This window comes from Asterias amurensis, chromosome 15 (genome assembly GCF_032118995.1).
Source record: "Asterias amurensis chromosome 15, ASM3211899v1".
NCBI classification, from domain to species: domain Eukaryota; kingdom Metazoa; phylum Echinodermata; class Asteroidea; order Forcipulatida; family Asteriidae; genus Asterias; species Asterias amurensis.
Genome location: NC_092662.1, coordinates 6,331,529 through 6,349,089, shown reverse-complemented (window position 1 = coordinate 6,349,089; position 17,561 = coordinate 6,331,529). Strand labels below are relative to the sequence as shown.

General features: G+C 39.4%; 1 protein-coding gene across 3 annotated transcripts; it reads left to right on the top strand.

The window, feature by feature from the left end:
• The first annotated feature begins 1,816 nt into the window (after nucleotides 1–1,816).
• LOC139948257 (E3 ubiquitin-protein ligase TRIM45-like) lies at nucleotides 1,817–16,526 on the top strand. Of its 3 annotated transcripts, none has more exons than XM_071946348.1 (6): nucleotides 1,817–1,862; nucleotides 5,232–6,501; nucleotides 7,090–7,219; nucleotides 8,239–8,353; nucleotides 9,269–9,395; nucleotides 9,984–16,526. In XM_071946348.1, exons 2-6 carry the CDS (start codon nucleotides 5,244–5,246, stop codon nucleotides 10,292–10,294), a joined length of 1,941 nt encoding a protein of 646 aa, XP_071802449.1. In that variant the 5' UTR covers nucleotides 1,817–1,862; nucleotides 5,232–5,243; the 3' UTR covers nucleotides 10,295–16,526. The 3 variants fall into 3 exon arrangements, with proteins under 3 accessions (XP_071802449.1, XP_071802451.1, XP_071802450.1); XM_071946350.1 differs by having other exon boundaries at nucleotides 1,838–1,858; XM_071946349.1 differs by having other exon boundaries at nucleotides 1,851–1,862; nucleotides 5,236–6,501.
• The last annotated feature ends 1,035 nt before the right edge of the window (nucleotides 16,527–17,561 follow it).

Below are 17,561 nucleotides of genomic sequence, written 5' to 3'. Positions count from 1 at the left end.
CTTACACCATTCACGGCATGGCCCTTGAGGAAGTCCCATCAGCTCGGTATCTTGGTCTTATGTTGACAAGAAGCTTAACTTCACACTCACCTAGACATCGTCACCAAGAATGCTAATTCCACCCGTGCATTTCTACAACGCAATTTCTACCACTGCAGTCGCAAGATTAAGAAGGCTACCTACAAGACCATGCAGCACCTGCATGGGATGCCCACACTCAAAGAAACATCAGGAAAGTGGAGCAGGTCCAGCGCAGCAGCACAAGATACGTCACCAACACCCATGACCGCAGATCAAGTGTAACAGCATTGCTGAAGGTTCTACATGGCAATCTCTCCAGAGCAGGCTGCTCCAAAGCCGCCTAGACATGATCGACAGAATTCGCTACGATCATGATATCAGCTGGAAGGAACATCTCACTGAGTCTCAAACTAACACCAGAGGTCATGGCTCTCGCTTCTGGACCCCATATACTGTATCTCCCAAGTGTATGCTTCCTCCTTCCCAAGCACCAGCAAAGAGTGGAACTCCCTACAGAAGGATCCTGGAGAGTTCTAAACACTCGATGTATTCAAGGCGGCATTGAGGAGAGAAGGAACCATGTAGATTGCAGGCTCACTACTTTTTACTGCACAACACTGTACATCATAATTGCACATGAGTTTGTATTTTGTTTGCCTGCGCTCTAACTTGGACAGCGCGCGCACGTACCAACCTCACAGTGCGTTATATTAATTCCATATGAAGTCTGCACTTTACTAGGAAGAAGAAGAAGAAGGTTTTCTCATCATCTAGTGGCAACTTCCCGACTCATCAATATCTACATCTGCCAAAACATAGGATTTGAACTGCCTCTAGCTACCGGGCAACCTCGGTAGTCTAGTTGGTAAGACACTGCTCTAGAATTGCAAGGGTCGTGGGTTCGAATCCCACCCGAGTATTAAAAACATGCCTGTGATATTTTTTACAGGACTCAGGAAAGTACTGAGTATACAGTGCTAACACACATCGGTATATGGGTAAAAACCAAAATTAGTAATCTTCAAGTGAATCTAACAGTTTATTACCAACACTCATCTTCCTTCGACATCGAGAGTTAAAGGAACACGTTGCCTTGGATCGGTCGAGTTGGTCTATAAAAAGCGTTTGTAACCGTTTGTTATAAAATGCATGTGGGTAGAAAGATGTTGTAAAAGTTGAATACAATGATCCACACAAAAATGCCTCGAAATTGCACGGTTTTCCTTTTACCTCGTCGACTAACACGGTCGGCCATTTATGGGAGTCAAATTTTTGACTCCCATAAATGGCCGACCGTGTTAGTTCGCACAGTAAAAGGAAAACCACGCAATTTCGAGGCAAACTTGTGTGGATCATTGTATTCTAATTTTTAAACATCTTTCCAACCATATGCATTTTATAAAAAACGGTTACAGACGCTTTTTATAGACCAACTCGTCCGATCCAAGGCAACGTGTTCCTTTAAGTTTGAGGAGACATTGTCTTCTCTCGTACAAGTTCCGAGAAAACAATTTGAATTACTACAAGATTAACTTGCAAAATGTGAAGATTGATGTAATTTTATTCTTTGGTAGAAGTGTTTGAACTACAAGCATCAAGGACAAGCCGGTTAAGGAAGGTATTCGCATCATCACATTCACTCACACTCAGTCGTCACAGGAATCCCGTCGTCTGCGTTCTACAAAAAAAAAATCTTCAAAAAGAAAATTGCATAGCGCCCTCAATAGTCATAAAATGTGTCGTGTACCCAGACTACTATCGCTCTAACTCATATGCCATATCTGATGGAGGGTGACACACTATTGGAACTAGGGAATGTTGGATTTTCATCGAAAAAGTTGGTAAGAAAACATTAATTTATTTTTCAATTATTATCATGTAAATAGACTCAAAAATACTTCAACTACTCGTTTATCATTATTTTTGAAAACCTTTTATACGTACTAATTCTTTGAAATTGTGTAGTTTCTTGTCAGAAAAAATATCTGCGCTTCAGAAAAGATTTGACGAGATTGTCATGAAAACTTAAACTTATTAAATTAAGTCTTAATTAAAAAGAAAACACAATTTCGCCGTACAGCCTATACAGGGCGGGGGCGGCTGTGTGTGTGGGTGGGGCGGTGTTTTTATTATTAAAGCGTGCATATATCGTTTTTTTAAACATCAACAAAGTGTATTTCAATGAATTAGTTTATAAGCCACCACTTTTTTATTTATTTTTACAAAAAGGGATAGGCCCCATCTCAATGAGGTAAGTTATTATTCCTTTAATTATTTAAAAAGTTTAAATAATATTTAATGAAAAAGTGGTGGTGCCATACGGAAACTTTTTCTGTTTTATAAATAGCTTGTCACTAATAGACCGATTGCGCTCCGTGCGTCACGTGACCTATAGTGGGTATTGGATGTAAACAAACACGGCGTACTGCATATAAACGTGCGTTAAAAAGACATGATTACTGTTGCAATGTTTTGCTAAAAAAAGACTTAATTCTCGAAATCACTGAAGAATATTACGGAGTTTGTCACATGAGACCTGAACGATGCCAGTAATGGGTAAACAGTTCCACCAAATAGGAAATCCAAGAGAATGTTCACACGATGTCATGTGTGTGTGCACGGAAAGTGTGGTTTTTACATTGCCCTCATTGTAATGATTTTGCTGCCAATATTGTCAATAAAAATCTCAGTATGAAGCTGCAAATCCTTTTATTTTCACTCTCAAAATATTTGATTGGAAGGGGTAGCTGTCAGCTATGAGTCGGACAACTTCGCGATCTCCCTTATCATAGCCCACCTTCACGCCGTGCACAACGCAAATTCCACTGCGCGTGAGCTTGCTCAAACCTCAGTAATTTACATAGTCTCATCATACTCTCAAAAGAAACCTCTTTTGTAGTAGAATACTGGGAACATCAAACAGCCAATGTGATTTATATCAATGTCACAATATTCAACTTTATAAAAAGGGCTCCGTTTTTAGTTAAAAGTGTTATCTTTTCAAAATACAGCCAATTATGGTCCATCGGTACGAGTCTTCCCATGTCTTTACTGTGTAGCTGTGTTTTTCTATACCCACTATTGGTCACGTGATTACTAGTAGCGCGATCATTCCATTGTTCTCTGTTCTCTCTGCTGACAATTCATGAGATTGATTTGTTTTTGAGGAAAAGTTTCCGTATGGCGCCACCACTTTTTCATTCAATATGAAATCTAATTTACCTCAATGAGATAGGCCCCCTATCCCTTTTTGTAAAAATGAGTGAAAAGGTGATTGCGCCATATGGAAAGTTATCCGATTTTGATATCATCATTTACCATTTACTTAATGTTAGCAAAAGTTTCCTTTTTTCTACCGCTGAATATATTCAAGTTTATCACAATCACCGCCTGTTGGATGGAAAAAGGGGGAAAGACACTGTGGGATGGAAAAAGGGGGAAAGACACTGTTGGGATGGAAAAAGGGGGAAAGACACTGTTGGGAAGGAAAAGGGGGGAAAGACACTGTTGGGATGGAAAAAGGGGGAAAGACACTGTTGGGATGGAAAAGGGGGAAAGAAACTGTTGGGATGGAAAAAGGGGGAAAGACACTGTTGGGATGGAAAAGGGGGGAAAGACACTGTTGGGATGGAAAAAGGGGGAAAGACACTGTGGGATGGAAAAAGGGGGAAAGACACTGTTGGGATGGAAAAGGGGGAAAGACACTGTTGGGATGGAAAAGGGGGGAAAGACACTGTTGGGATGGAAAAAGGGGGAAAGACACTGTTGGGATGGAAAAGGGGGAAAGACACTGTTGGGATGGAAAAGGGGGGAAAGACACTGTTGGGATGGAAAAAGGGGGAAAGACACTGTTGGGATGGAAAAGGGGGGAAAGACACTGTTGGGATGGAAAAGGGGGAAAGACACTGTTGGGATGGAAAAGGGGGGAAAGACACTGTTGGGATGGAAAAAGGGGGAAAGACACTGTTGGGAAGGAAAAGGGGGGAAAGACACTGTTGGGATGGAAAAAGGGGGAAAGACACTGTTGGGAAGGAAAAGGGGGGAAAGACACTGTTGGGATGGAAAAAGGGGGAAAGACACTGTTGGGAAGGAAAAGGGGGGAAAGACACTGTTGGGATGGAAAAAGGGGGAAAGACACTGTTGGGAAGGAAAAGGGGGGAAAGACACTGTTGGGATGGAAAAAGGGGGAAAGACACTGTTGGGATGGAAAAGGGGGGAAAGACACTGTTGGGATGGAAAAAGGGGGAAAGACACTGTTGGGATGGAAAAGGGGGGAAAGACACTGTTGGGAAGGAAAAGGGGGGAAAGACACTGTTGGGGCTTTTTCCATCCCACCTCCACGGTGCCTTTCAGCAATTGAGCAAAATCAGAATTGCGATAAACCTTATGCCAAAGACTTAAAAAGGGAAAACTAAACAGATTTGGTGGTTCCATCTTTTCTTACCTAGTAGCCTCCGTAGTTTACTTAACATTTTCCTTAAAATTAACAGTTGGGCTGAGTCTCAGAAATATTCCCGATCATGCCGCCACTTTTTCATTCGTTATTAAATAAATTAGCATCTATTTGGAAGTGTCGTGGCCGAGGGGTTAAGAGCACCCAATTTCAAACTCTGGTGTTTCTGATCAGTAGAGTGTGGGTTCAAATTCCCAGCTTGTCATGGCTGTGACACTTGTGTCCTTAAGGAAGACACTTAACCATTGCTTCGTCCTTCGGATGGGACGTAAAGCCGTTGGTCCCGTGTGTAAAAGAACCCAGTGCACTTATCGAAAAAAGAAGGGGGTTCGCCCTGTGTTCCTGGAATGGATTGGCAGCATATTGAGCCACAGCAACTTGTAAACCATTACATGGTGCTAAGGATTAGGTCTTATATCTCAAACTTCGTCCCACTCCTTGTAGTAATAATACCTGGCGCTTTGTATCCTTTGGCAAAAGGCATGTTAATATAGTCATTATTATTTTTACTCAATTTCATACTATTCCTTTTGGGAAACGTCTCCATAATCCTGCCACCACTTCAATGTGAAATAAAAAAGTATCTTATTGACTCAAAATGAGATATTCCTTTTCTAAAAAAAAAATTGTGAAAAAGTAGTGGCAGGATACGGAAAGTGTACCTCCTTTTGGTTGAGTGAAAAGTGGTGGCAGGATTCGAAAGTCTTTCCTTAGTTTCCTATTTATCTGATTCAGATAACACCTTTTTCCTCACCAGGAAGTAAGCAACATGTCTGACACATTGAATGGTGGTAATGCAACGCCCATCGTCACCCAATCACCCCCATCCTCCCCATCTCACAATCCTCCACAGACTCCTCCTGAAATGGAATCAGACGGCCAGTTGATATGTAGCATCTGCAAGAAGCGTTACTCAGATCCTCATCTGTTGCCATGCCTTCATACTTTCTGCTGTGGTTGTCTTAAGACACTCTCACCTTATATATTGAGTAACGACGATCGGAGTAGCAGCGCTGGTAGTTCAGTAAGCAGCTTAGGGAGTGGTCATAGCAGCCTTCGCAGTCTCACAATCTTATGTCCGCTATGTGAGATCGAAGTTGAGCTGCCTGTCAAAGGACCAGAGTTGCTCCCTGTTGACTTTATGATCCAGAAGAAGTTAATGTTAGCATCTCTGAATCCGGAGGCTGGAGAAACGATTTGTGATCTATGCACAGACAACGCTAAAGCAATATCGAGATGCATGGAATGTATGGTAAACGTCTGCGGGTTTTGTGCTCAGGCTCATAAGAGACAACGTAAGACTGCTGGACACTCGGTCCTATCGATGCATGAGGCTCGGCGACAAGGAGCGGCTAACTTGAGCTGCCCTGTCTTATGTCCTAAACATAACCAGGAAGAGCTTAAGATGTATTGTGAGACGTGTGATCAATCAGTCTGTCGAGATTGCTGTCTCGTTGAGCATCGTGAGCATCTTGTAGAATACTCTGAAGACGTCGCTCATCATCACAAACGTGTCCTTGATAATCTTGTAGCTCGCCTCCAACCCCATATTCAGGCCATCTCCGGTGGAGTTAACTCCGTCAATCGAGCTGAAGCCTGGGCTGCAGAAAAGTCTAAAGAACTGTGCCATGATATCAACTTCTACTACGATAACTACATCCAAGCGTTGCAAGCTCATCGAAGAAGTCTCTTAAGTCGTGTCTCCCAGGCCTGCGAAACACGAACCAAGTCCCTTCAATCTCATCGGCTCCAGCTGCAGCAGATTCTTCATGATATGCAGCACTCAAGCAACGTAACGTCATTTGCTCTATCAGAGACTAACAATAAAGAGCTTCTGTCTTTGAAACCGACACTCGGAAAGCGTCTTAGCTTGCTGAATCGAGTGACGTACCAATGCACGCCAAGAGCAGATAATCTATTGAGATTTAAGGCCAAGGCTAAGGCCGGTAGAGTCAATGGATACGAGGTACATGGGGTCCTGGAATCAAAGCATTTGGATCCGATGAAATGCTACGTCAGAGGAGAAGGTAAAATCAGAGTCTCTCTTTTTCTTAATATTATTATGCCTACTTTGTAACAGCACAATACTTCATTTTGTTACTGTTTTTTTCTGTTTCAATTCAATGTTTTAACGGTTGTTTGGCTTCTGACTGCGCCTTGAACAAAATTGTGAGACCCCAACATAGGGCTAGATTTTGTTAGTAGAGCACCGGCATATTAATCTAGAGGTCCTAGGTTCAAGCTCATCCTTTGTCAAATTGTCTGTATTTAACCCCAAATTATTTAAAAATTTGCCTGGTCAGTTTCCCTTAATAGATGCAGGGTTATCAGTTCAATGAAACAGAATTACAAAATGAACACAAGATGAGTTTTGAGTAGTTGTTTGAAAGAACTAGCAGATGAAGCTTGCCGAAGAAGAAGGAAGGTTGTTCCAGAGAGATGGGCCTGCGTGGGAGAAGCTGTGGTTTTATCAACTTTCTTTATAAGCTTTAAGTCATCTAGTCCATCCTAATTCCCCAAAACAGTAACATTTAAACAAAATGGAGAGTGTAATCTTACTGGACTCTGACCAAAGGAATGATTAAATGTTGTGTATGATTGCTATTTCTTTGCAGGAGTCTACGAGGCAAGACAAGACATGGAGGCTGAGTTTCTTTTAATCACTCAAGACACTGAGAGTCGTCCTTATACTAAAGGTGGAGAAGACGTACGAGCTGTACTGTCAACAGAGTCCATTAGGAACAGGTAATATAGAGGTCGCCCTACTCGCAGATTTCCAGTAGGTGCGCGTATCAAGCTAGTCGTAGACTTAGAAAATCAGAGACAGATTACAACTACTATAGAAAAATGCAGCATTTTTAAAGATTGGTAATAGAAAGGAATTTTACAGTAGTCCTTGAAAAAAATAGTAAGGAGCAATAGGAGACTTTGCAACTCTAGGTGGCAGCAGACTTACCAGGTAAATGTCCATTGTTTACATAGTTCTGAGCATGCGCACATTACCGAGAACAATGGATTTTACCTGGTAAGTCTGCTGCCACCAAGTGTCCCGAAAGTCCCCTACTGCTTCGGTGCCCTGTGCTTTTGCTGTGGTGCCCAGTGCTGCTCTTTGGAAAGTTCCAATACAAACTTACATACAAGCTTACATTCCTCATACAAGTGCCCCTTACCAGAGGTAAATTGCTTTGCCCCTTCGAAAGAGTGAAGTTACTCTTCATAATCAAAATCATATGATTTCAAAATGCTTTTGTTTTTTGTTCCTTTGCTACATTTTTCTGATGAGACCACAGTTTCAAAGATGTTTTTTGAGTTTCTTTTACAATTTTTAGTTTCTTTTAACAATATAATTTGTTTTAGTTTGAATTTGTTGATAATCTTAAAACAGGCCTGGAATTACGTGGAGAGCACAGAGGCCATGGCTTTCGTTGCCCTGGTCTTGGCATAAGTGCCCCTTCAAAGTGCCCCACAGACAATAAGTGCCCTTTGCAAATTTTGGCCTTGCCCTCTCTAAGATGAAATTCCAGGCCTGTTAAACCAATGGGAGACTTTTGAGACATAATGGTCCTGTTTTGTGGCTCTGAGCGTTCGCGTGCATGCTCAGAATTGTGCATGTAGTTATGAGCATGCGCACTACAGGGGAGAACTGTGAAAAAGGACCCTCCAAAAGTCTCCCATCGCAGTAATAGTTTTCTGTTTGCCTAATTGCTTTGCTAGTGCTTTTTATGTTGCTTGTTATCTTGCTTCTTTGATTTGGTCGTCTTCAGAGTTCTTAATTGCAATGTAATTGATGGGGAGGATGGAACATACAGAATTCTCTACACACCACAGCTACGCACTTCGTACACACTCAGCGTGTTTTTGGATGGACAGCATATAAAGGCACGGTGTTTATTATCAACAGTGGGCCAGTTCGGTAGTCAAAATAGATATGCAGCAAAAATGTATCGTAGTTTTACACTTTATTACTAGTGATTTTAGTTGTGAAGTAGTTCCCTTCTAATGGGAGACTTTGGAACGCTAGGTGGCAGCAGACTTACCAGGTAAATTTCCATTGTTTACATAGTTCTGAGCATGTGCACATTACCGAGAACAATGGATTTTACCTGGTAAGTCTGCTGCCACCAAGCGTCCCAAAAGTATCCCATTCTCGCTGCAGCAGACTATTCTAAAGAAGTTTATTTAGACATCGAACTGGCTCATTATGTTGTTTGAATTCAATCTCAAGTACTTACTTGAGTGATATTTCCATTGACTTTCCACCATGTAGTGAAACTAGTTGAGATATTATTGAATTGTCACTCAGTTTTACCCAATTCCATGGAGCTGTTTAAGCATAAAAAGATAGCTAAGCATAAAACAAATTCTGCTGACTAGAATGAGGTAACCGGCCAAGCCAAATATCATTCCACGAGTGAGGTCTGTGTGACTGGTTTCCTGCTGTAATTGTCAGGCAAACATTTTCTTCTATGAAATTAGGTTCTGATCAACATTTATTGCTATTAATCAAGTGATGCACAAACAATTTAGAAAAAATGCATAGACAGCTCACAAGCTTAAATTGTAGAATCATACATTGGTGTTGTCTTAGCACAGAAAAGTTTTGCTGATAAGAAACTGGTCCCAGTCGAAACACCCCTTGATGTGTGGAGTCTGTAATTGTTCCCTTTAACTGTTTGCTTAGCAAGAAGGATTTGATAAAAGCAGCATTTTCTGCTAAGCATTTTTATGAAATTTGGTTTGTTGGTGTTGTATATATTTTGAGTGACTTTGTGAATTTTAATTATCCACTAACAGGACAGCCCCTTTACCGTAATGGTACATGAGGGATGGAGGGAACACTCCGGTATCTGGCACTGCTGCACTTTCTGCTCAAGCGAGGGCAGCAAACAGGCTACTTGTGCATGTGGAGGGAAAATGCCAGGTATGTTGATAAGCTTTACCCTTTGGTCAATGTATTTGAACCCCTTTGAACTCAATAATTAACTTCAGCATTCTCTTGAAGACGATCTGAGCATATAAGATTTGAGGCATTGCATGGTGAGGTATCAATGTATATTTGGTTTGCGTTAACACCATATGTACGTGTATCTACTTGCGTGGTAAAATTTGTTCTCAGAGAACTGTCTTTCTTTATTCTACTAACTGCGAAGTAGATTTATCGGATGTTCGGGAGACTTCTCAGTTCTGAAAAGTACTGTCCTGATTTTTAACTACTACCCGGGTGGAAGGTATATAAAAATAGGCTGTGACTACTACTTTTGCTTTTAGGTCGTAATGAACTACACTACTGCGGAGTCAGTTCTTGAATTGGTCTCAACATTTCGACTAGCTTGCTCTAAATGTTTCGACTAGCTTGCTCTAGCCATCGTTATGAGATCTGAGCATTGTGATTGAAACCACTGGATCTTTAGAGAACCAACACTACTCAAAAGCAATTACACATTATTCTACCGCAAACCTCACCTAATACTAAACTTGATTGATTTTGTATTCTTTGTGTGACCTTCAGGTGGATTCATGGGATGTGGTCATGGACATCCAACCCATCCAGGTAAGTGGCACTGGTCCTGCTGCGCTCTTACCAAACAAGACTTAGAATGCCTTGAACAGCGCCCTCACACAACTCACCGAGCCACGCCCCCAGTAGGAGATGACAACCCTAGACTGGGTGTGGTTCATCCTGGAAGTATAAGACGGGAGATGGGCGTCGCTGCCAAGCCGGGGGTGGGGCATATCCACCAGCGCCACACCCCTAGTCCTAGTACAGGGTCAGAGACTCAGCGAGGAAGAGACAAACAAGTCCATGCCGTTTCATTCTAAAATGATGATTCTTTAAGACCTGGAATTTCATTGTAGAGAGGGCAAGGCAATCTTTATTTTGTTAAGGGAACTTCAATTACAAAATCTGAAAGTCTACAGGGTGTCTCAAAAAAACTATACACTTTTGAAACGCTGCCGAAAACAAAATATATGATTCTGGGGGAAGAGGTTTATATGTATGGGTAGCTTATGGACTCGACTTTCATTTGACACCAAAACATTTCATGATTGGGTGAGCACTGCTCACTTTTGTGAAGGGTATGAAAATTAGGTTGCAGAGTGAGAGTTAAGTACTTCGGAGCTTACAAAATTCACTCCAGTATGTCTGCTACTTATTCTTCAGTGAGCAGTGCTCAACTATCTGAATTGTTTTCGGACTTGTTGGTGTCATATTAAAGTTGAATCCATAAGCTATCCATACATCTAAATCTTTTCCCCCAGAATCATACATTTTTATTCGGCAGCCATTTCAAAAGTGTATAGTTTTTTTTTTTTTAGACACATGGTATAGGAACTTTTTTAATTGGTTGGGCACCAATGTCAAGACCAGGGCCCAGTTTCATAGAGCAGCTAAGCACAAAAATTTGCTTAGCATGAAACTTTTGCCTTGATAAAAACAGGATTACCAACACAATTTCCATGTGATTTTCAGGATAAGCAAACAACAACTGAATACCAGTAACAAGCAATGTGCAACAAATGGAAATTTGGTTGTTAATCCTGTTGTTAATCCTTTTATCAAAGAACAAATTTCATGCTTAGCAAATTGTTGTGCTTAGCAGCTCTATGAAATTGGACCCAGGGCAAGAGGCCAAGGCCTCCGTGTAATTACAGGCCTGTTCCTTTATCAAAAAAACTTCCATAATACCCTGATCAATAAGGGAATCAATGTGTGGTGAAGAGGTTTTCAACTAGCGGTTTAATCCCAACGAGGCCTGGTTCTTGATAATTTTACCGAGACGAAGTCGAGGTAAATTATCAAGAACCAGGCCTCTGCGGGTTTAAACCACTAGTTGAAAACCGATTCAACACACTTTGATTCCCATTCATAAATACCTTTTCGGTCAAAAACATCAACACTTTTTGGTCAAAAAATAAAATAAATGCAAAAACTATAATTGTTCAATGATTTCTTTCAACACAACGCCCCTCCAGCTATGAAATGGTAAAGCACTTCTACCATCCTCGGGTAAACAACTCCTTATAAGGGAATGCTGTGCGCGTCGCGCGTATCGCGTGATGTGGCACAACTATGTCAGCCGTTGCTCTCGACCAATAGGAATGAAGAAACTGTCTTTTAAGAGCAGGTGCAAGCTTGCGTGTCACGCCCATGTTTCAACACTTTTTACTGGTCATAAGCAAAGGTTTATACACACCCATGTGATGGGCTCTCCACCAATAGGAATAACGAAACTGTCTGAGGTATTTTTGAATACATATTCAAGGATGTTGGGTCTGTTTTCTCCTATGTATGTAACTACTTAGACCGATCTAGTCAATTTGCTAAGTTTATTTTCAACTCGGCTGAAATGTGTTGGGTTCCCTGTAATGGTGCCTAGAGGGGTATTGCAAATTAAACTGACACATTATGTGGGTACCAATGGGTACCTTATGGCTACACCAGTTGTACCTTGTGGGTATCTCTGGGTATAAAACAAGGACCAGTAGTGTTTCTTCATTAGAGTAGCTGGCATGATCAATAGATTCTTGGAGATGTATTTTCAGACTATACATGAAAGATGCTATGTCAGATTTTTTGCCGATTTGACCCAAAAATTTTGATTCAATAGGTATTTCGATGGGGTCGAGAAAGTTACAAGCTTTCATTTGAGCCATTGCTCAAAAAGTCCGCCAATTATTAGTAGCAGTGAAATAAAGTGCTCAAAATTAGTATTTGTCGTATCCCGACAAAATATCACGTGACCAATTCTAATGTGTTTTATAAGAAATGTTTCACATTTTTGTCATAGTTCCTGACCATTAAAAGTAAAAGTTTACCCTTTTTTCTATAGAGTGGGTGATACTCTTTGAAATACCATTCACTCAAAAAAAATTCAATTTTTTAATGTTTGGGGCCAAAAATCTGACATACATGTAGCATCTTTAAAAGTTAGCGCTTTATTAACTATTGTCCACATTTTCTGTCTTTCAGTTATTGCTATTCTGAGACCATTTTCATTTTGAAACTTGTTATATTTCTTTATTGGATACTAGTTATCATATTTGATTATATTGTTATAAATATTGACAGATATCTGACTGTACAAAGAATTACTTATCAGGGAACAATTGTTTGATACAAATACTAAAGTTTAAAGGCAGTGGACACTATTGGTAATTACTCAAAATAATTATAAGCATAAAACCTTATTGGTAAGAAGTAATGGGGAGCTATTGATAGTATAAAACATTGTGAGAAGCGGCTCCCTCTGCAGTAACGTAGTTTTCGAGAAGGAAATAATTTTTTAGAATTTGATTTCGAGATCTCAGAATTAGATTTTGAGGTCTCAAAATCAAGCATCTGAAAGCACCCAACTTTGTGTTTTTTCTTTCATTGTTATCTCGCAACTTTGACAACCAATTGAGCTCAAATTTTCACAGGTTTGTTATTTTATGGCTATGTTGAGATACACCAACTGTGAAGACTGGTCTTTGACAATTACCAATAGTGTCCAGTGTCTTTAAGTAGGTGAAGGTACTAATTTGATTTGCTGTAATATTATTTACCAAAATGAAATGAGGAATTTTTTAAAGTACTTGCTTGTTATTGTATTCTCAAAAGAGAATGATATTTTTGTTGTTGGTTAAATTTGTGTATCAGGTTACTTAATGTAAATATGAAACTTATTTAAACTACTGCCTTATCAACTTTCACAGATTTATGACATTTTTTATTAACAGAACAAACTATAAATACTAACAGTACTGCTCGGAAGTATGTTCATGCAAACATTGTCTTCCATTTTGTAGAGATTTCTTAGTTTCTAAAGTTTTATTCAATTGTATACTAACATCTGCAGGATAATATAGTATAGGTATTTGGTAAATAATAAGTAAAGATACATGGTATAGTCTACCAAATGTTTCCTCATAAAAAAGGTGAAACAAAAATTACTTTGATATTAACTTTCCTACCAGGGCCAAATGTTATAAGCGGAAAATTATGCTCAACTAACTTCTGCATAGAAGTACGAGGATACCCGTCACAGATGTTACATATAAAATACAATTATTTTACGGTTAACCTAATTGTGGGAAGTATAATTTGTTTCTATGCTTAGCTTTTTTTGTATTCAACACTGGGACCTGAATAATTTTACTATTTAACAATTTAACGTGTAATGTAGCTTCTCATAGTCATATATTACTTTGATCTTGAATAGTTTAAATTTGGTGTTGATTATCACCGTCATGAAATTATAAATACATGTCCTTCATTTATTTATTAAGCAAGTTGTCACAATATTAAATAAACATATATTTGGTTTGCGGTTTGCAGTAACACCATATTTGTATCTACTTGCCAGGTAGAGTTAGTTCTTAGAGAACTGTCTCTTGACGATGACTAGAGCAAGCTAGTCGAAACGTTGAGACCAATCCAAGAACTGACTCCACGGTAGTGCAGTTAGTTACAATCATATCCAATTACGAAGCTAAAGTAGTAGTCCCAGCCAATGTTCTATACCTTCCGCCGGGCAGTAGTTAAAAAGCTGGACAGTTCTTTTCAGAACAGAGAAGCTCCCGAACATCCCATAAAAATCTACTCCGTGGTAGTAGAATTAAGCAATACAGTTCTCTAAGAACAAACTCTACCTGGCAAGTAGATACACACATTGTGTTACCGCAAACCAAATATTATACAAATATTGAGTGGCTCAGAGTGGAATGGGAGGAATATTATCGCATGGTAAAATTGGGACTGTTCCATTTCACGAGGCGAACGAATTAAAGCCACTCAATATTTGTTTTATATAACTGACATTTTTCGGGTGTAGATCATTGTCATTTGATGTATTTTAAAAGTATACCATTATGAAAAATCACACAAATTACTGACAACCAAAAATCATATAGCGCCGCGTAGCGGCAACAATGCACAACTCGGATCACAACCTTTTGCACAGGAGATCCTTTGTTTTAGCAGCGGCGCGGCGGCGCTGTACTGCTCAAAAACATTGGGAACAAGGATGATCTTAACTGTTGAATGGGAAATGCTATTCCCCATGGGCGAATAGGTCTTTTTGATCGCCGGTGCGGATGGGAGTAATAGTGAATGTCACGTGAAGTAAGTTCCACCAATCAAATGACAAGGATCTGTATGTCAGTTATATAAATATTGATACCCCACCCATGCATAGCCTAAAATCCTATTTAATATTAAATTAATGTGTCAAAACACTATCGTGTGTAACACACACAAATCTAATACAAATCGAAGTAAACTCATGATACATTTTATAAGCATTCAATGACCTAGACAAGAGTTTCTAATTAGAAAGATTTGTTTTATCAACCTCAAACTAATCGGTAGCATAAAAACATATTTGGTAACTAGCAATGGAGAGCTGTTGATATTGTAAAACACCCTTGTACAAAATAGTGTGCTTTCAGATAGGAATAAAAGGCTTCTGGTCAGAAGTATTTTCTTATTTTAGTGAGAAATTACCCCTTTAACAAAAACAACGTTACTTTAGAGGGAGTCGTTTCTCACAATGTTTTATACTATCAACAGCTCTCCGTTGCTCGTTACCAAGTAAGGTGGTTTTATGCTAATATATATATTTCCAGTTGTTACCAAACGTGTACAGTGTCTTTAAGTCAGTGTGTCAAAGCAAATACAACTTTATGAGACTGCAGGGGAGCTCCTAAAAAGCAAAGCTAGCGTGGTGAGCCCCAAACGGGTACGCTTGTTGAGCCCAAACCAAACACCCATTAATAACATAGGTTGGTAAACGGTAGAAGGACAAGGTTGGGCTCAAGGGGTGTACCTGTTTAAAACAACACGTTGCCTTGGATCGGAAGAGTTGGTCTTTGAAAAGCGTTTGAAACCGTTTGTTATGAAATGCACATGGATAGAAAGATATTGTAAAAGTGGAATATAATGATCCACACAAGTATGCATTCCATAACAAACGGCTTCAACGCTTTTCAAAGACCAACTCGACCGATCCAAGGCAAATAAACTATACATCAGTAGGCATACAACAAACACACGAACAAAACAGACCAAACCAGATGGGATCAGCAGAGAAAACTTGCAATATTCATTTACTAATACTTTATAAGTTAAATAAAATTAAATGTTTGGATTACAGTAGATTTAAATGATCGCTTGAAAACGGAAAGACTAGACGACGCTTGAAGTTGTTTGGAGAACGCGTCCATTTATCTTGTTAATTTAGTGCACTTTTTTAGTGGAATGTATTCTTTTCATTGTACAGGGTGTCTCCAAATAAATAGGCTTACACTTTTGAAATGGCTGCCGAATAAAATAAATACATGATTCTAGGGGAAAAGGTTTATGTATGATGGATAGCTTACGGACTCAACATTCATATGACTCCAACAAATCCGAAAATAATTCATGATTGGGTGAGCACTGCTCACTTTAGTAAAGGGTTTGAGAATAGGTTGCGCAGTATTTAGCCTTCCAATTTTGTGAGAGGTAAAAGTCCCTTTTAAGTTACAAAATTCACTCCAAGATGTCGGCTACTTATTCTTCAGTGAATGGTGCTCACCCGATCAAGAATTACTTATTTTCGGACTTTTTGGTGTCATATGAAAGTTCAGTCCATAAGCTTTCCATACATATGAAACCTTTTCCCCCAGAAACTGAATCATATATTTTTTTTTATTCGGCAGCCATTTCAAAAGTGTATAATAGGTGTTTTTTAGACGTACGGTATGGAAAGGTATATAAGGAACAAAATGAAACATCGAGGGCCTGTTTTGCACGCTGCCCAATTTACTAAAAACCGAACCCATCAACTTTTTTACTAAAATCTGTCGACGTAACTTTTTCTTTATCAACTAACTTGTTTGTCAACTAACTTGTGCACAACTTATTTTGGCTATATAAATGTCATCATTATTATTAATATTTTACACACAACGAAATACGTTGTAAAGAATTACCTACATGGGTACAGTGTAGGCCTACTTACAATGATACTTTCATGTAAAGTTAAACTATTGTGCCTAATGATAATTTCAATCGAAATCACGTCTCTGTGACAATTCATATACCAGGGGGGGGGGGGGGGGCCGAGGGTGCACCCTTTCTTCTGACCCTTGTATCTAACAAAATCACGCCGTCTATCTGAATGGTTCTTATAATCAAGGTCATTGCACCAAGTTCACTGCACAATACAAAAAATAGATTTCAAAATTTCAAGGTTGCAGTATAGCTTTGATGCACATGTAGATGACTTGTGCAAATATTGTTGTGATGTCATGTTATAGGCAGTGGACACTATTGGTAATTACTCAAAATAACTATTATGATAAAACCTTACTTGGTAACGATTAATGGGGAGAGATTGATGGTATAAAACATTGTGGGAAACGGCTCCCTTTGAAGTGCCATAGTTTTCGAGAAAGAAGTTATTTACCACGAATTTGATTTCGAGACCTCAGATTTAGAACTTGAGGTCTCGAAATCAACCATCTAAACGCACACAACGTCGTGTGACAAGGGTAGTTTTTCTTTCATTATTATCTCGCAACTTCGATGACCAATTGAGTTCAAATTTTCACAGGTTTGTTATTTTATGCATAATATTGAGATACACCAACTGTGAAGGCTAGTCTTTGACAATTACCAATAGTGTCCACTGCCCTTAACTTTAACCTTTGTATTACTATTAATTACGGTTGTTAGCGAGACTAATGTTGGCGTTGAGCTTTATAGGCCTAATCATGGTTTTCAGTGGTGTAAACTCACTAAATTAATATTTCTTCTTTTTATAGCCTAAAGGGAGGTTAGATTTAAGATAAAGCAAACACCATTGTAAGTTGCCTTCCAGAGCCATTTGTCATACAATGTACGGTCACGTATAACCCCAGTCAAGGGTCAACTTAACGGGAACATTTCATTTCAAAGTTCAAAGAAGCGATAAGTTTAAATTCCGTTGTGTGATTGGCCTCAGTAGGGAAAAACCATAACCCATCAATTATGTTTAAAATTATGACCCCCTGCATGGTTATGGTGGGTTTCTTATAGACCTTATGCACATGACGTCATTTCAGTACGGCGCCCCCGCATTGA